Below are 21,201 nucleotides of genomic sequence, written 5' to 3'. Positions count from 1 at the left end.
GCACGTTATTTTATCTATCAATAGTAATTAACACAGTCTTAATCTGGCTAATGTTAATGACCACTGTTCTTCCGTAAATCCCAGTTAAACCAAGCTTATTAAGGGATAATTAAAGGAAGTCTTATGTGCACTGAATAAAGTAATGTCTGTTTTTAGAGTTGGAGTACATATTTTGTCTGATAACATAAAATTAGACAAAACTTTTCAATTAAAAGTTTACAAGCTGGGGCTTCCCTGGTGGCGCAGTGGTTGAGAGTCCGCCTGCCCATGCAGGCGACACGGGTTCGTGCCCTGGTCCGGGAAGATCCCACATGCCGCGGAGCGGCTGGGCCCGTGAGCCATGGCCGCTGAGCCTGCGCGTCCGCAGCCTGTGCTCCGCAACGGGAAAGGCCACAACAGGGAGAGGCCCGCGTAACGCAAAAAAAAAAAAAAAGTTTACAAGCAGATTATTGATTTCTAAAAAAAAAATGTGCCAATGAAACAACTGACAACCTCATTCTTCCTATATATGTGTGCTTTTTACAGGAGAAGTAATGTAATCTAAACCTGGTAGCATATTTCCTGAACACTACACTAGGCTCAGAATGCAGCAAATAGTCAATAAAACACCCTTTGGATATATTCAATCAGGATCAAATAGTGCAGATCCTGGATAAGTATGGAATGCTGAGGCATGTAGAGGAGGAAATAGGGCTTCAAATAATGCTGAGACATTGGGAATACTAGAAACTCCCAACATTTCAGAAGATATTTGTGAGTGTGTATGTGTGTGCATGCACTTTATTATGTTATTTTTATTTTCTAGTTAATAAACTTTAGTATAATGCTTACAATGTGTCCCATCGCGTTCTGAGAAGTAATTTAACACAAATAATCCCCAAGGTCCCTATGAAATATTTATAATTATTATACCTATCATACAGATGAGGAAACTGAGACACAAAAGTGCTAAGATGCCAAAAATGTCGTAAGAAGAACAGAGCCACACTTTACACCCAGGCAGTTAGGCACCATATTTTGTGCTCTCAACACTAAACACAAAGTTGTGTTGCCTCTCAGTTTTCACTTAAATGTTCTCATTCTCTCTCTCTCTCTCTCTTTTCCCTCTCTCCCCACCTCTCTCTCTCTCTCTCTCTCATTGTCTCTAACTCTTGCTCTCTCTCTATGCCTCCACCCCTTCCAATTACTCCTTTTGGGGAGGCAGCAGTAAACATTACAGAGTACTAACACAGTTTGGTGCAGTGTGAGGACTGATAGAAAAGGAAATCAGCACATCACTGGAAACCTGTAGGCATGAAGATTAGGTACACATTAGAATTTGAGGTAAAATATGAGTATATGACTATACTAGGAAACTATCTGTGGTTATAAGGAAACAAAAACAATGTCGAACTACATCACATGAGGGGTATTTGTTTTGTTTTGTTTTCATCTAAATTAGGAAAGAGGGACTTCCCTAGTGGTGCAGTGGCTAAGAATCCACCTGCCAATGCAGGGGACACGGGTTTGAGCCCTGGTCCAGGAAGATCCCACATGCCGCGGAGCAAATGAGCCTGTGTGCCACAACTACTGAAACTGCATGCCACAACTACTGAGCCTGCGCTCTAGAGCCTGTAAGCCACAACTACTGAGCACGCATGCCATGACTACATCTAGAGCCTGCGTGCTTAGAGCCCGTGCTCTGCAACAAGAGAAGCCACCGCAATGAGAAGCCCACGCACGGCAATGAAGAGTAGCCCTGGCTCACCACAACTAGAGAAAGCCCGCACGCAGAAACAAAGATCCAACACAGCCAAAAATAAATAAATAAATTAGGAAAGAATAGTGCCTTGAGTTTTGAATAGTGTAAAAGCAAGTATATAGATAGATAGATAGATAGATAGATGGATGAATGTGCATATATATATATATATATGTGATTCGAGGGTATGTGACATTTAAATATTTGTTTTTAATATGGTTTTATAGTTCAAATTTAGAGAAAAACAGATGTGATTTTGGTATTGAGGGACATTGTCATGCAAATCTATTTCTCAGACGCAACTTGTATTAGGTGATGCATTGTTTTGACAAATTAGGTACGATTGTCTACTGAATGACTTCCTTACCTGTTTCTATCAATTCGTTTCTTTTCTATTCATTGTTTTTGTTACGTTTATTTCTCAACATTAGTGACTTATATCCAACTAATCAGAATTCCTGGTTATTGACTAAATGTAATACTGCCTGCACCACGAGTTTATGATACAGAAATTTCAAACCACAAATCTCTCCAGATTCCTATGAGAATGAGTAGATGTTGTACAGTCTTCATCTTAAACAGAAATTTTTACAAATAGATGACTCATTCTGTCTGATCATACTTTGAAATATCACATTATTGCTCTGAATCACAAATGAGAAAATAATACACAATAAGGAAAGACCTGGAAGAATAAAATTGTTATGAAGTTGCCTACTACTCTGACTTAATTTCAAAAAAACACCTCACTACAAAATTAATATTATTAGAAAGTAGTGATCTACATAAAATTGTATATGCACTTCTGTGTAAATTTATCTCATCAATCACAGCAAGTAGGTTTGGTACTATAAAGAGAAGATATTACCAGCAACATTTTCAATCATGGGGCCATATATCCAAAAGCAATCAATAAAAAAACATACAGGAACTGACAAACAACTAGTCAACGGAATCATTTTTCCTGAAATACTTAGCAGTAGCCTTTTAACGTAATTGCTTGAGGTCAATATTACTGTATTTCGGTCTGCTTGCTTGTTAAAATAGAATGGATATCATGTCCATTAATTATTTTGGCTGTCAGAGGAAGTTTTTCACACCTACAATCAACCATAAGGAGCGGTATGATATTAACATGCCTAAAAAAATCACCTTTTTGTCAATTTTACCAAACTTTTGAAGGTCAACAGATTTTTTAAAAGTGAAGGAGAAGAAAATGCATATTTTCATCAAAATGTAAAAGGTACATATCCTTTGCTCATCCATAACTTACTTCTTAACAATTTCTCTCCAATTTACAAAAGTAAAACGCTTCTTATTTTGAACTAACCATTTTGAGAACTTATGTCTTCAAAAAAACATGATGTCTCTGTGAGGGGTTTAATATCAGCATAGATTAAGCCAATTACAGGACACATCTTTCTCAGTTGATGGGAGAACTTAGAAACTGCTGAGTTACACTTTGTGATAAACATTTTGGAAGGTTGCCAAAGCTGTTATAAACATTTCTGAGCTCACTTTTCCAGGGAACTCTTTTAAAAATCAATTAGAAGTGAAAGTCTTTCAATGCTGGTGTTTTAAAATGTCAAGCTTGTATTACTTTTTTCCTTGTTGTGCATCAATGGCAATATTTCAAAACCTGTATATTAAATTGATTATATTCTATAATTAAGCTATTAAAGGGGATAGAATGTACAAGTGTTCTAAAATTCACACCACAGCAGAACTGGCTTGTTTTTTTCATTTTTATAAAAATAAGCCCAATTAGATTAAAAAAGGGGGAAGGCAAAGAAAGAAAGCATGAGGTAAGAACAAAGTATAAATTGGCTATTCAGATTTTATTTTAAAAGCATACTCAAGTATATTATTGATTTTGAAAAATATTTCTTAAAATTACAGGTCAACAAGTTAAAATAATAAATGCTTTATTTATGATTCCTGAGGTTAAAATAATAAATGCTTTATTTATGATTCCTGAATCTGGATTTTTTTAGAAAGTAATCTATGGTCAATGGCAGAGGATCAGTTATGAGTCTAAATTTACAAAAGAGAGGTCTATTCAAGATTTACTATAATCAAGATTACAATATATTTATTTAAAAATATATAATATGATTTTAGATCATGTTATATGTGTACATGTGCCTTATATGTGTACATGTTTGAATATCTGTGTGTATATGGTTAACTTTTTTGTTAAAAGGGGATCTTGTCAATCTTTCCAAGGTAGTGCCAACATTTCATGCACAAAAAACAAGCTAACTGTGTGTTATCTATATAATAATGTTACATAAAATTTAAAAAATTTAGGAAAATGTAAGATTAAAATCCTTAACTATCAAAAAGTGTGCTCCTTTTCTCTACAAATGATTCACAAATTTACTGTAGAGAGCAAAGGATTAAAATTCCTCATGTATGTGTAACTAACACATTGATATTAATTGGTTTGTCCTTTCAAGTTGTGTTTATCTCTTCATTTCCATCACAGTTTCAAAGGTCACTCCATTCCATTTATAAATCCAATATGACAGAGATTAGTAAAAGCAAAAAGCAACAACTAAATGAGTACCTCATCATGCAATCACACATCTCACAATTCATTTATCCAATTAATAAAAAATACCATCAAATGCTTCATGGTGAGTTTTTTCAAAGCATCAAAATGGTTCATGTCAAGATAACTTAATCATCAACATTTACGTTCCTCAGTATAGCAAATGTAGAGGAAACAGTGAAATTACACCTGAGGGGAAAGATAGCCAAATAAGTATTTCGATATTTTTTCCAAAATAAAATAATTTTAAAAATAAATATATTTCATAAATTCAGCTTATACTAGTAGGAAGTTAATGAGAGTTTCTTGAGAGCTGAAATATATGGGTACTTGTGTGTGGGAGTGCACATTCGCGTGTGTGCGTATGTGTGTGTGTAGTGTGATATCTAGCTATTTAATTGCTAAGGTAATATATTATCTAGAAGAGGACTCTAAAGGATTGAAAATAGTCTTATCATTTACTCATAGATATAAGACATTTTCTAATTTTGACGCTTATTTTGATATATTTATTTTAAACGATTTTAGAACCTGACCTTTCCTCTTGATGTAGGCATAGGTTTGACAGTGGTAGGTACATGAAAGCGCAAAAAGAAACTAAATACATGCCGTGTGCATTACAACTGGCAACTCTAGGAGGCTGACATTTAGATTGCTAAAGGAAATCATTTTAAAACAATTTGACCACCTTTGTAAGATTAGCATTTTTAACCTTGATATTTTCACGTAAAATGAATATTGGATTTACTTTGTCAATATACTCATTGTTTTAACAAGTCCCACTCCAAAAATGTAGTTGGATTATTCAAATGTAAAAGATGAGAGAGGAAAAACAGAAATATAAAAACAAAAGTGAGATAACCCAGAAAGAAGATATCTCAGAAAACCTTGTAACACAATTTCAGCACTTACACAAACCATAAAGTAAAGAAAAAGCAATTTATTTCCAAAAAGCAGCTAAAACACAGAGAATTAGTTAACCACTTATTTATAAAAGAGGTAGATGTTTCTTTCTAAGAGAAATATGAATGAGGTTAAAACGAACTGAGACTGGTTTTAGAAATCATTTTCCCCCCATCTCTATTATACGGATCTGTGTCTCACGAAACATTAGAAGGTCACAGAATCCTAAGGCAGAATCAAGAATGTTTACAAGGCCACTGCGTTTTGAAGTAGGCTTGAATCACTCAAACAGCATAGTGCCTGAGTATAGACTATCAATCACCACATTATATTTAATAATGTCATATCTCTTTTATGTTTGTTTATTAACTTATGCATTCTTATATAAGTGTGTGGTAGTTAGTTTGTTTTGAACCTGAGCTATCCTTTTCAGTTAAAAATACTTTCTAGAAAAAGTTTAAGTAAAAACATAACTATTAAATGTCTTATGAAGATGGTGAAGTCTTCCTTCCCTGGATATCTTAAAATGTAATACCTGTATAAAACAAAGATCTCTCCAAAGCCCCCAATCGATGCAGTTGTACAAGTAAAATTCCAGGTAAATGACTTGTTATTTGAATTTTCATTTAGAAAAAGGAAAAACCTTTCCAAGAATTCCTGAAATGTTGTAATTTTGTATGAAATCAATTGATGAAAAAAACTTAAATGTGTGCCCTAAAGACACGCACGGCATTGATAAAAATGCAGGGTTCACATGGTCTTATAAATTGTTTTAAATTTAGAATACCCCCATGCACATATATGTGTATTTGCATAAGCGTGTGTGTACACACACATACACACATAGATGACTGGATACACACATGCTCACGTATACACAAATATCCTCTCTTCTTTGTCCCTATGCAGATTATTACTCCCTGCCTACAAATGACCCCAAGGAAGTAAGTACACTTCTTGGCTGAACAATTTATCAACAGCTTGAAGTGACAGGAATGGTGATTCAATCCCGTGTCCTCACATATCAGATGTAGGCCACATTCTTCAGTCTGCAGAACCAGAAAGGGAAAAAGTCCCTGTCGCATTTGCCCTTTCATAGAGATGGAAATATTATTAGAAAGGACATAAACAGACTAATTAAATCACAGCAGTATGGCTGGGATGACAGCTGGTACAGCGTGTGACTGAGAAGATCCATATCTGTGAGCAGGAGGTACTTCACTTCCAATCCATTCGCTATTAGGTGCTTTCAAGCTTGCTGTGCAGACATTAAATAATAACATATCATTTCCAAGATGAAAACGATGTAAAGAAATAAAAAAGGCTTTCTAACCAAGAAATCTTTTGTGCAACAGAGAAAAAAAATCATTTACCACTCAGTTCTGCTTTTGAGATAAAGATGTAATAATGCCATTACCTTTCATCAGCAGGATCCTTGAAAATCAACACTCTTTGCTTATCATGCTGTGAAATACAAATAGAGCTAAAGGCATGGTCTGCGAGGCACTGCTGCAGCGATATTAACTAACAGATCTGCCCTTTGTGAAGGAAACCGTATCCGTTTCATTAGTGCAGACTCTAATTCAAAACTGTTGAAAATGAACTGCACATACTGTTTTAATAACAACATTCCTAATCATTATCAAACTGGTAATTCTCTCAGCACTGAATGGAAGGGTCTGTGTTTCCATTATGACCTGCTGTTAAAGAAAACCATATTTAAATCCTCTATTTTTCCTATCTTCCAAATGATCCAGGTTCATCTGGGGGAGGGGGGTACTAAAAGCCTGCAAGATGATGTATGCCACATTATTTCTTCATAAGTGAATTGACATTTTTAGACATTCATGTCGACTACTATATTATTTACTTATTATCACTAAGTTATTATATTTTGTATTCAGTTGGACATGCCATGGTTCATACAAATGGCTTTGTACACTTTTGGAATATTTGGACAGTGCAGAGAGGAATCACAGTCAAATAAATGCGAGATGCTAAGTCTGATGACAGGCATTGGGCTCAGAGTTAGAAACTTGTGTGCTCACGCTCACAAAATGTTAAACCATGAACAACACCCTTAGTGACAGCTCAAAGAATATGTTCTCTAATGTTAGGTTATCATGAGATATTTAAAGATTTATATCATCAAACATTATAATTTACAGAACACAACGTTGAAGGTTTATTTTAATCATATGTCATCAATCATATGAAGTTAAAATATAAGATAAAATAATGGAGGATCATATTAATGAAAAAAATAAGAGTTACCTGATCTTAAAAAGATTGAATAAGGCCTGGGGTTATTTTAAACTGAAAAGTTTGCTCCCACTATATGTTACTTTGAAGGTCCTATAAACATTATAGCATGTTGATGTAGGTTGACGATCATATTTAGGGCTTTCCTCAATGAAAACTGAAGGCTGTAATAAATGCATTCAATCTCCTAGAATGTGATGGAGTCTACCATATAGCATATCCAATTGGATATATGTTACATATCCTTATGTTTTATGATTACACAAGGATAGAGCATCAGATAAAATCATTTAATTTATATTTCTTAGTATGAAATGCTTATATTATCAGTTTATTTCATTATCCTGTCATTAGTTGGAGTAAGCAATACGCAATACTAAAACCAAAAGGAAAACATTGGGCTAATATTTTCTACTTATGCTCTCCAACTGTCCATATAAATTAAAATTTTTTTATGAAAATGAAACAGACACTACAGAAAAAGTGGAAATATTCTCTGCATTCTGCTTATCTACACCATACAATACATTTAATAATTCATACAGAAAACTAGTATATGTTATTGTTCATACTCTAATGATTTTCTTTACATATAGGAGTGGATTCAGAAATACATGCTCAAATATTTTTAAATGAGAAGAGTGTTCTTTTTAATATGGAAATGTATTTTTTCCATAGTGCCCTGTTATGATCACTAATGTTTTTATTCTTTTATATGCACAATAAAGATTCAAAATATGTTATGAGAAAAAATGCAAAATGATGCCAAGCACTTTCTAGAAAATCATGAAAAAGAGCTTAATAAAATGACCAGTTATTACCGCATGTGCCTCTTTTTTTCTTATATTCAAAATAAATATTTTCCACCATTATCTGTCATGTGTAATGGTTACATAATCTGTGAAATGATGTGTTACAATATACATAATGATGGCATGTTTTGAACATTTAGGTTGTTTCAGTTTTGTATTTCACTTTAGAAATCACTGTAAAGAATAACTTCTTGCCTTTTATCTTCTACTCATTTCAAAAATCAAAGAATTTTAGAACCAAGGGGTTGACTGGGCATCAAGCTCCTTATTTATTAAATAAGAAATCTGAGAAATTAAGAGACCAAACTAGCTAAGTTATTTATTAGCAGTGTTATTACTAGAAGCTGAATCTTCTGACATATTTTGCTCTCTGCTCCCCAATCTCTGCTTTTGGAAGCATCTAGAAGGACTTGTTTGATCATACTAAAAGTTATTCAAATGATAATTTTGTCTTAAATTAGCTATTTATTCTTTATATTTTCACATTAGATTACCTTATTTAAAATATTTAATGAAGAAGAAATGCCAGAAATATTAAATATTTAAAAATGCATTGAAAATTATGAAAGCATAGCTTACTACTTTTTAGCTTTTCATTGCTGGAATAAGCAATTTTGTGTGAAATGTCAGGATATGAAGACATCTTTTGCATAGGAAATGATGTGAACCATATGGCTTATTCACCATCAATTGAATTACAAACCATGGCAGTTCCTACACTTTTAGGAGATGCTTATGTGGTCCTTCCATTAAAATTCCACTAATGTGACATTTGTGAAAAGGTTTATGTTTGGACATACTTTCCTCACCATATGAGAAGCCACAGAGAGCAAAGGCATAGATTAAAAGTGTTTACATATAAATTGAAAGCTATCAGTTCTAAAATACTTCTCATTTCATGCCTTTTTGGCCTTTTAGGGTAGTCTTGTGTGTTTCCATGTTTACAAGACCCTGGCTGTTAATATTATTAAATTTTACTCATCAGACAGGAAGAAGGATCTTAACAATCATTGTTAGTCAAAGAAACATTAAGAAAGTTAAAAAAAAAATTCCACATTTAATCTGTTAAACAATGGCAAATTTCTTATGAATCAGTGATACTGTAATTGAACTGGAGACATTTTTAGAGCAAGCTTGCTTTGGCTTTTTCACCCTCCGATTTGGAATCTGCTCACAGTACTGCCAGCTTAACCAAAAAGGATTAACTCTCATATCCAACTGAGAACACAGATAATTCTCAGTAATTGGTAAAAAATGAAGATGAATGGGGCTGAGAGATAAGGAGCAATTAGCTCATCAGCAGTTACAGCTGTGCACTCAATCCGGATCCATCTCTTGAGTCTCGGCCCCTTTTAAAGAACCTACACAGAATAAGCATAGGACGCCCCCTCCCCAAAAAATTGCTATACCTGCCCATCATTTCTCTAGTCTTCCATTTTATTTCCTTCCTATACAAAGACACCTGTCATAGCATGCTATGTAAATTACTACCTCTCTCAGGACCTATGTCTAAAGCCAATCTTCTTTTTAAACTTTTTTTTTAATAACAGAAACCAAATGACTACTGTAGACACTCTTAAATTCCCTGTCAATCGTTTCATTATAGCAGCATCATCTGTTTGAAAATATAAGCAATTCCCTCATCTAATTATAGGAAGGATTTGAGGTTCATTAACATTGCCAAAGCAGAGAATCCAATGTGCAACTACAGAGCTCTGCTTGGTGGCCTGTGTTCTCAGTTTCCTTTTATTTGCTTTCTCAAGGTCTCCAAGACTTTTTCCTGAAATCATAAAATTAATTTTTCCTTCTAAATAGACACATGAGATAGAAGAAAGGAAATGACTGCAATGTAAACTATTTTATTTCTTTGGGAATGGTTAAAAAAAAAAAAAAGATAAGGGGATGGTCAGCCAGGGAAGATAATTTTATCTCCCTATCTGTCTAGCATTTTTTTTTTCATTGTTTTGTTTTGTTGGTTGATGGACAGAGGTAAGGAGTAAGGAATACCATTGATGAACACAGCTGTTTAATCCCAAACTCAAGCTCTTGTTTTTACTTGAAACTCCTATATCTTTGTAACTATTGCAAGTTTGAAAAATGCAAAAGAATCCTACATTTCAGGCATATGAAATGTGTTCAAGTTTGTGGATCACTGCATTAGGGTATTCTTGCCTACTTTACATGGTGTTCAGAGACAGAAATTCTGAAGTCTTAAGATTACTTCACTTCCTTAAAGAAATAACAGCAGTTCGGGGGTTATGACTATAGTTTAAACAATAAGATTTTCTTGGGACATCTGTTTTGAGATCACATTTTGAATAGATATGAACTCATTTCCTACTAAGCAAGCAATCTACTATTGTTGATAGCTGTTTACCAGTTCTATGAGTCAGATATTAGCTTGTGGCAAAGGTCCCTCTTAAATCCTCCGAGTATTCTTTAAACTGTGTACATAGTGTTTTCCTTAAATAAAATGTTAAGAGAAGTAAAAATGCAGTCTTTTCCTGCCTCTTGGTAAATTATAGTCCACAAACTCTTGCACTTGGGAATAATATTTAACATATTTATCTTTAGAGTCGTTTCCTTTGTTGTCATTAGTTAAGGGGGTAAGATATTAGGTTTAGCAAGCATTTAAATAACAGAGAAACTACTAAGAGATGCTCACTATGTCAATATTTATATAGCAGTTAAAAACTAGAAGTAAAATTAAGTTTCCTTTATTTAGATTAAATCGATTGTGATTAATTTAGTACCTTCAAAAATGTGCATGATGCCAAAAAAAAGAAGATAAGCAGATAAAACATAGCTATAGAGACTATGAAATTGACCTTGAGTTCACCGGTTTTAAATTCTGCTTTTACAATATCCCAGTCCCAATTTCCAAGCAGCATTTTTTAAGCTGGTTATGTAGATCAGTCCTTAAAGCAAAAAAATAGCAATTTATCTGGCCTGTATGTTGTGGATAGCGTTGCCACTAAAAAGAATCCAGGACATTTTTCCTTCTTATCTGCAATGTAGCTCATATCAGCCAACCTGTCACAAGATAGTACTTGATATAAACAAGAGATTGCAAAGACATCTCAGTAATCAATATCAGGATGGCTACAGTATGGAAACCCCAACCAGTGCATATCATTTGTCTCAGCATCTATTTCTATGGCCAAATGAAGCATTAATTCAAATCATAAATCTATGGTGATTTAAATCTGGGAATGAGCACCTGCCTGCTTTAATGATTTATTTTGTACATTTCAGTAAGCAGGAGATTTGTCCATATGAACTGACAGGTCACCTTCAGATGCCAGGAGCAGACTGTTTATCACCATGCAGACTAGCATCTCATCTTAGCAAGTAAATATTAAACTAAAAGAATCCAATTGATTGTGGATGAGGGAGAATGGCGACACAGCCATATATTTTACTCAGCCTGCTGATGCCTCACTCAGATCTATCCTGAAGTCCTCACTTCTTCCTAAAGTTATCATTCTGTTGGAAAGATGCAAGCTCAAGGTTACCACGTAAAATTGGGATATAAAATAATTATTTGTCAGTGTCATAGGTTTCTTCAAACACCTTTTTTTCTGGCTAATTTTTACAATTCATATTAAGAACTAGAGAGGGTCTTCTATAATAAGAATATTCCTTCACCTCATCAAGCCAAATGAAATGAAACCAAGCAAAGAGAAAATTCTATTTTCTAGCAGCACTAAGGATTTACTTACAACCAAGGAGTAAGGAAGTGGGGCGGGGGAAACAGTGTTTCTACATAGAGAAGCCTGAAACATTTAAATAACGCGTGAGCCAGATGAGTATAAGGGAAAATAGAACCCTGAATTGACTTCAGAAATGTCACTGGATTTGGGCAGGGCTGAGTAGTAACAATACATCATTTAAGTAGCACCTCTCTGAGGGGTTTCGCTACTTCCAAGGGCCAAGTGACAGATTCGTGAGAGCTGTACATTTGTATTCTGAAATATAAGGCTTCTGAGATTCTTGGGATACCTCCTGGAATTCATAGGTTTCAATACCACTTCCTAAGCGCCTCGTGCTAGCTGATGTTCCTGGGGGATCCACCGCATCCTGTTATGACTGTCTGCTTACTTAACCACCCTACCCATAGGAGTGTACGCCCCTTGAGTGCTGAGGCTGTGTTAGGATTATTTTTGTGTTCCTAGAATAAGCTAAAATCAAACATACAACAAAATCCAAATGACGTCACAGCTACCCCCAAATTTCCTCACAGGCCTGCAGCTTAACAAATAATACCTAGCAGAGAGAATAGGAAAACAGAGGAGGAAGCAGTCGGTGGCTGTAAAAAGAGGAGGAAGGTGATTTTCAGGAGGGTAAGTTGGGAGAAATAATAACAAAAGCAATACCCACATGACTAACATTATGGGTGACCAAAAAAATGTGATAAACAGACACTGTAATGAATAAAATGATAAGCACTTGTCAAATATGATTTCCTTTCATTCTCACGATGCAGATACTATTTTCTATGCCATTTTTCAGATGTGGAATGCAAGGCTCAGAAAGTTCACATAACTTTCCAAAGTCACGGAGCAAATAGTTATTGAACACTTACCATGAGGCAGGCACTATCCTCAGAACCAGAGAAGACTGGAGTCCATTTAAAGCAATTGCTCAAAATTGCCGTGATCTATGCAAGCTCAACCTCCCATCCCCACCATTGCTCTGTACCTTCCCCCACTCTACCCCATCCCTCCCCTAAACTCCCTTTCCCTGATCTCTAGGTAAAGAAGAAGGGGGCAGGGGGTGTGCTCAGGAAGGGTGATAGATCACAAATTCTTAGAGGACAGTAATGTGTGAGAATAGAATAAAAATGACAATGGATAACATTTCCCCCCAAATCAGCTACAGATTTCTAACATACATGATCCATGAGCTTTAGGGACTAGCAATGGCACTAATGTTAACACAATCTCAAAATATTAAGACCCTCTAGGAAAATTCAAATAAATTTCCGTTTCTGGTTCAAATTGGATGATGGGTGTCAAAAAAAAAAAAAAGAAGCAATATAAACTAGCAAGTGAATACCTTAATGGAAGAAAAGTGATTTCTTCCAACTAAAAAGCAAATTTAAATTGTTTCTTAGTTTAAGTCATTATGATAGCCTAGCTATCCAAATAACTATGATAAGCACAATTTGGTCAGAGGGCAAGTATTATTCCATAATATCAAATATTAAGTGTATGCCAACACTTAATTATGAGCTATGGTCTCTTTATCTTATGCCTGTTGGTTTCTCCAAAGCCAGCTTCTGTTCTGCTGCTCAGGAAATTTGACAGAGGTATAATGTTTTAATATATTTTGTTCAAGTGTTATTAAATTGCCTAACTTAACGATCCCTCCTCACAACACCAGCTACCAACAACAGCCCACATTAAAGGCTTACTCTCCTAAAATTTTGAAAACAATCTAAATTATGCTTTGGAATCACAACTATAGTTTAGAGTGGCCAATTACTTGTTTTTAAAAGTGTCCAATTTTGCTCTGTTTTACTGGGCAAAGTAAAAGACTAGTATTTTAAAATAATATGTAGTCAATAGTTCTAAAAACAGAATTACAATTCCTTCATTTTACTTCAGTATCGTTTTTAACTTTTAAAAGTTTAAATTGATGTGTGTAAACTATGCCCTAAAGCATCCATCGCCCTCCATCTTCTCAATAGAAGCACTGCAAATGCGAATGCTGGCACTTCCCTTAGTCCTTTTCAGATTTTGAGCCGTGTCTTTGGCTTTCTTCCACATCTTTTTGTCCAAGAATTGCTACCTCCTTCTTTATCATACTCTCAAGTCAAAGCCATTAACGCCTCTCCTTTTCTATTTCTCTTGTCTAGTTCTGTTGAAAAGTTCTATTTTTCCCCTTTTTACATTAGAAGCTGCTCTTTGGCATCACTGAAGTGGTGGTATTTTGTGTTTTGTGTATATGTTTTAAAATTACTTCCTACTAGGTTACTCATATCTAGCACATGATTCCATGAACAGTTGTGAAAATGACTATCACTGAAGTCCACAGTATTCCTTCATACACGCCCCCTACCTGTAGGTCAATGGACTGAAAGTAGGGAGCTGCTGATTAGCTAAAGAAATAATCTGTTAAAATGTTGCACAGAAAAGGAAATCTAATTGAACTTCCATAAATTATTGTGTCCCTCATGAACATGTATGTTGGATATAGTCTTGTGTACATCTTGCATCCAAATTTCTCTTGCTCAATTATATTTTGAGCATGATTTCTACATTTTAAAGGGAAATAATACAGTGCAGTGGCAGAAAAAAATGTTTTATGTCACAAACACACAGACGCTAAAGATATCATCAATAAAAATTTAACTCTCATTTGAAGTTGTGTTTGACAAAACAAATTACCCAAATTAATTCTGCAAAGAGAAAGCTGTTCCTTTTTGGTTTAAACAGTAATGGTTAACTTTCCATCCCTCCATACCTCAAGAAAGAAAAAGATCAAATTAAGAAATTAAAGTGGCATTTTTTAAATAAGAGAAACTGATAATGGATGTATACAGAAAGAATTAATTATCAGCATAATTCTTATTCTTGGCAGTACATGGAAAGATTAAGTTTATATGTTTTGCTGCTAAGGCACATTTCTTATTTGATAACCAATGCGTTAAGAATAAAAAAACTAGTGTGGTTTTGTTTGTAAATATTCTTCTGCCATCTTACCTATAATAAATATTTTTGAATTCTGACTATTAGAACTTATTTGTATTATGAAAGATGTTAACTGAATTCTTACAGTAGAGGTTGCAGACATAAAGTTAATGCCTACATTTAAAAATAATGTTGCTAATTATTTATTTAGAGTGTGTGTTGTTAGGCTAAGTGGTTTCTTCAAAATGTACACTATTTTCAAAGCTAAAGGGTCCAACTTCTTGAACAGGTAGCCAATAATTTTGTTCTGGAAAAGAAAGTCATTGAGTAGCAAAATGATCACAGTAAGTTTCAGTGAACATAAAACTTACCGACACTTGAATTCATGTCCCCATTTTCAGAATCTGCTCCATGTTGGTTACTACTGGCATGATAGTTGCTCATAGCTTCTAATTTGATTTTTTTCACCTTCATTGCTTCGGCGATCGCTGCATTGGTAGCAGCGGCAGCTGCTGCAGCTGCTGCTGTCAAACCTTCAAAGAATAAATTAAAAATGAGGTAATTCAAATTCTGATTCTTCATGTAAGAATCCATGTGCTTTATAAAACACATATACAACATATTGAAGTATCTGCTTCCTTTATGCAGTACTCTGATATCATATATTCATTCCCAGCTAACCAGTGAAACTATGTTGATATCATAGAGTGTTCTCCGAACTCCCATATTCAATATTAGCAAAAGCATGATTCGTACACAGAAGGAGAGTAGTAGAAATGCAGACAGAATTCACCCTCAAACAAACCCATCTGAACATGTCATTCCTGGCTCCAAATCCTCTACAGCTGCCTACAGGGGGGGTGGGTGGTGGTGGTGGTGGAGGAAATCTGAACTGCTTAGCTTAACTCACAAAGCTTTTCACTAAAATTGGAAACCTACCTAATCACCCAAAGTTTCCCTATTCTCATGCCATACTCCCCCTATGCTGAACGTGGCCCCAGTACCCACACGTGCCCTGCCTCTTCAAGCCCGTGCTTTTGCAATTGCCATTGCCTTTGTCTGGAACATTCTAGTCCTGTGATTCACTTCCCCTACTTGTCATCCTCCAGTATTCTAGTCCCAGAGTTGACCTTTCTAACCACTATGCCACACCGTCTCCAGAAAGTTTGTCTCTGTTCATCCAGAAAACGGGAGGTGGCAGTGATCATGAGATTAGAAAAAATAGTTTGAGGCCAGATACGGAAGATCAGAAAGTGAAGACCTGGCTTTAGGTACAGGCTCTAGGTAACCAGCAGAGGTTTTGGAGCACAGGAGCGATTTGTTTTCCTTAAACGTGTGAACTTTTACCGAGTCAATTCACTTCATCCGACATCCTTCATCTGCAAAATGAAAGACACTGAAACGTGTGAATGATCTCTGCTAACTCTAAAACTCTGACAGTCTATGAGAGGATATACACACACACACACCCACACCCTCATACTCCTTTTGCTATGTTGCTTCAGAATTTCTGGCTACAGCGCTTCAGCCTGCTTTGAATTTATGTATGATTTATTTCCACTTGCAGCTGGTGGATTTGAGACTGAAACCTCTCTCCCTCTTTTCCTCCCCACTTCTAGTTACTATAGCAAATAAGTTGCAGCCTCAGGAATTAGAAGGTCTTTTTCCCTAGAAACCTCTGCTTTTTTTTTTTTTTTTTTTCTTTTTTGAGGTTAGGAGAATACTTCACCTTTCCTTCAGATCAGACCAAAGAGACCTTGACAACTTTCACCCCAACGCAACAAGACCTTCAGACTGACTCTTTGCATGACAAACTGGTAACTGCCCCCTAAAAAGGCACTGATCTGAACTCAAAGAATTCATCTGGGTCTCGACTGAACACTTATTGCCTTTTAAGTCCCAACTTGAACTGATTCTCTCATCTTCCTATGATTGAATTTTCTCCCCAGTTACTCATTTCCTTCAAAGATGTTTCAGAAGATTTTCTTTCCTGTTCTCTTAAAATTCTCTTTGTGTTTCCCAGAAAATCTCTCTTCCTCAGTTTCGCCTTGTCACCAATGTGAACATCCCACTTGTCCTTTCCCTTCATTGCCTGGTGTTGTCCCATATCCAATTTATGACACATCTAGGGTCTTTATCTTTGATTTATGTGGCAGGTAAATCTTGTTCCATAGTATTCAAATAAGAAAGAAAAAACTACCACTTGAGATATGATTGTTATTATTGGATAGATCTGAATCAAGCTCAGTAGCATGAAACATAACTATGCTTGATATGGCCTTACACAAGCTATAAAATCTTCTTAAGTATGGTTTCTTCATCTGTAAAGTCATCTTATTCACAAAGGGATAATAGAAGGATTAAATAAGATAAACTATGTGAAGAATGCCACATAATGTTTAGTAAAAACTAGGCAGGCCTTGTGTTCTAGTTTTTACTGCAGCAAGTCAAGCCCAGTCCTAGCTATGACTCAAGCAGGATACAGTGGGCTGGCTGCAGCCTCCCTCAGCTAGAAGTATCCTGCTTCTCCTCAGCTGCCGGCATTAACCCTTGACTTTTAAAAATGTTTTTCACAATTTTATTATTTATCTGATCTTATTTATGGTACTCTTCTCTTTTTCCATTTGACAGTTTTTTCCCCCTTAGGTTTACACTTCTAATGCAAATTCCAACAGATAGATGTGTATGTGACACACACATGCTATAACCATAATACTTTTGAAATATTCTATTTTCAGTCCAGTTTCATGAAAGCAAGAAGAAAGCTATGACATTTGCAACAGTTGCTGATTTAAGTTTCACTAACTCACCTAACTGTTTGATGGGTTCTCAAATTTAATTCTTTAATAGCTTTCACACTCAGACAATTTTCTCCATCTCCCCTGGCTTCCCCTAGTGTAAGCTGCCACTTTTTGTTCCCTGGAGTCTTGTAATTATTTCTTAACAGCTTCCACTTTCCCTACCTCCAATCTCTTATGATTCATACTGCAGTCAACGTGACCTTATGAAAACAAAAAGCTAACCCTGGCATTTGATGCCTGCTCTGAGGAACAAGGTGGGTGCTTCATGTGTCTGTCAGGGCCCTGTGTGCTCATGTACCCTGCTTATCTGTGTGGCATTATCTTTCCCCCAGGTCTCCTTTGCTCTGTGTGCTCCAGACATATAGGGGTCTTTCACAACCTCTAGTGGACTACATTTCCTCTTTCAAGCCAGACTTTGCACATGCTGTTCAGACTTTCTAGAAAATCTCTCTAGTCCCCTGCCCCAGATCTGTCCTTGCATCTGTCATGTGAGGCTTAAATATGATGCTCTAGGAGGAGCAGGCTCAGGACCCTGACTCTTCAATCTACCTGGGAAAGAGCTCCAACACTTCAAGAATCAGCCTAAGACTCACTTCTTTTAAAGAGCTGACCTTCTCCACCCTACTCCTCAAGAGTAGAGCTAGTGGTCCACTTACTTGTGTTCTCAGCCCTGTTGAATGAAAGTCTGCATTCTCTGTGCATCAGAATCACCCACAGGGCTTTAAAACCATGCAAAGAACTGAGTCCTACCAACTGAGATTCTGGTTCGGACACATCCATCTGTATATTTTGGTTGATTTTACTGTTCCTCAGGTCACTTTAATGTGCAATCTGAGAACAGAAACTCACTCAAACTCTTTATTGCTCCTTTTTTTGGGGCGGGGGGTGTTGCTCAGGGGGGTCGGTGTAGGGCTAGCTCCTCCGACTAGGTTATAACACTGAAAGGACAGAAATACTTTCTTAGTATATGTATCCCAAACATTGAGCACAAAGCCTGGCACAAATTGTCACTGAATGAAAAAACACTTCTCAAACTGGATTACATGGAAAGCCACAGGAGAAATATGGGCATTATTTTGACAATATCCATGTAAGTAATTTAAAACATTATGTTCATATTACAGTCAATGTAAATATACTAGGAGTAGCAAATCTCATTAATTTAATAAAAAGCATTTACTTTCCAAAGCTACATCTGCCTAGGACTGGAGAGAATCATGAAAGTCTCACACTCACCTCTGCATTGATTGCACTTCCTGTTGGCCTTGCCATGGCCCTTTCAAATCTCTTATGTAATTCTCAAATTCCCTCCAACTTGCTGTCTCTAGTAAAAACTTATTTTAGAATCTATGCACTCACTCTAGAAAGAGGTCCCATTGTATAGTTTGTTCCCTATTGAAGCTGCCTTTGAAAAAATAAGTGTAATAAATTCACAAAATAACACTAGTTTTTGGTCTATACTTCATAGAGAGTTCACATTGTAAAAACACTTCCTACGCAATCAAGAATGCTCTACCTGTGCAACATGCATGCACCTAGAGATTATTATACCAAGTGAAGTAAGTCAGAGAAAGACAAATATCATGTGATAGCACTTATATGTGGAATCTAAGAAAATGATACAAATGAACTCATTTACAAAACAGAATCAGACTCACAGCTTAGGAAACAAACAATGTTACCAAAGGAGAAAGGTGGGATGGAGGGTAAATTAGCAAATTGGGATTAACAGATACACTCTACTATATATAAAATAAACAACAAGGACCTGCTGTATAGGTCCTTGAGCCATACTGAACTATATTCAATATCCTGTAATAACCTATAGTGAAAAAGAATATGAAAAGGTATATATATATATATATGTAACTGAATCACTTTGCTGTATACCTGAAACTAACACAACATTGTAAATCAACTATACTGCAAAATGAAATAAAAATTTTTAAGAAAAGAATGGTCTGCTTGTGTAAACATTGGCAACCCATAACATTTACCACACACTTTTCCTCCCTCCATAACACTTTCTCACTTAGAACTCTTCTCCACCTGCCTCATAATCAGACTTCAGCATATTCTCCTTCAATATCCCACCCTGAAGCAGTGAATTTATGACTGCTTTTAACTCTTCTTAATCAAAACAAGCCATTTTTCCCTTAGAACTAGGTAATCCAGCGTTTCTCCAAGTGATAATCCACATCAAATACAGCTGCAGAGTGTGGTAAAGTTGAAGGTTATCTTCCTTGGGGCCACATTCATAGACCCTATCTCTGAGATGGACTGAGGAATCTGTATTTTTATCTTTCAGTAGCTTGATTCTGATGCTCCCTGCCCTTAGATTATTTGATGACAGTAGTGTACATTATTAAAGTGTGTCTACACCTTACAGTAAAAGCTTTTTAGCTAGGTAGATCATCTCTGTGGTGGTTTCTGAAAGTGAGTATGCTTAAGAATCAACAAGGAAACTTGTTAAAATACAAAACAGGTTGGACCAATAATCAGAATCTGAGACATACTGCTGTAGTGTGATGCAGACTTTGGAAAAATGAGTCTTCTGCGCCTCTACCCTTGCAGAGCAGAAGCAAGGAGGCCAGCCAGGTAACACAGCACTTCTGTGTGTTATAGATCCAGTAGTCATGCACGTTATTAACTCAACCAACCACTTACATATACGAATCTATTTGGTATATACAGTAATTGTTAATTAAACAGCTTGGGTAATTTCTCCAGATTCTTCAATCAGGTAAAATTTTCACCAGATTTCCTTCTCTCATTGAGAGAAAAATTACATATATATTACGTAATGCATGTGTGTGTGTATGGTGAAGAAACAAATAAATGAACAAAGGTTTTCTTACACTTAGGAATGATTAACCCATCTATTTTACCTCACGAAAATTTCTTTTTACACTTTCCAAGAACAATTATAGTATCTCACACACAAAGACAAAAACATACACTAAACTGAGAAGTCAAATGTAGTATAATTTCATTTTATTTTAAAAGGTTCTAAATCCAATTTTATCATCAGCAATGGGGAAACTTTAATGTATACTTAAAATTCTTTTGCCATTGATAAAATAATGTATTGAGAGATAGTTGGTTTAAAAAACATGTTTTCCTTCAGAGAAAGGATAATAAGTCATATACTGTGCAACTCGTAGACCTTCTTTTGGCCCTCAGAAAAGGGACTGTACATCAAACTTAGGCTAAAGCCCATAGGCCTTATGTCATGCAAAAATATTTAGGCTTCTTTTTTTTCTACTTGATCTTCAGGAACTCTACCACTTACAATTCAAAAGAATGAATAGATTTTTACATACATTTAGAAAAACAGCTTGTCATAGTAGTGTTTGAATTATGCTACAAACTCATTGCAGCAGGCTCCATTCTGTTCTACTCCTTCAGAGCAAATTTTATATTACTTTTTTAACCAGCTATTGTTAGAAATTCTTTATATTTATCTTGGCTTATAGATTTCTTTTACTTGTAC

At 35.6% G+C, this 21,201-nt stretch overlaps 1 protein-coding gene across 1 annotated transcript in view; it reads right to left on the bottom strand.

The window, feature by feature from the left end:
* The window catches only part of DACH1 (dachshund family transcription factor 1), a 413,540-nt gene that overhangs the window by 174,726 nt on the left and 217,613 nt on the right, over positions 1-21,201 (bottom strand). Inside the window, exon 3 of the mRNA XM_067712948.1 lies at positions 15,279-15,440. Coding sequence (XP_067569049.1) covers positions 15,279-15,440 — 162 coding nt within the window. The remainder of the gene's footprint in view (positions 1-15,278; positions 15,441-21,201) is intronic.

The sequence above is a fragment of the Pseudorca crassidens genome, chromosome 18, assembly GCF_039906515.1.
Source record: "Pseudorca crassidens isolate mPseCra1 chromosome 18, mPseCra1.hap1, whole genome shotgun sequence".
Classification (NCBI taxonomy): Eukaryota; Metazoa; Chordata; class Mammalia; order Artiodactyla; family Delphinidae; genus Pseudorca; species Pseudorca crassidens.
Note: the sequence above shows the minus strand (reverse complement) of the source record. Positions and strands in the feature narration are given on the sequence as shown.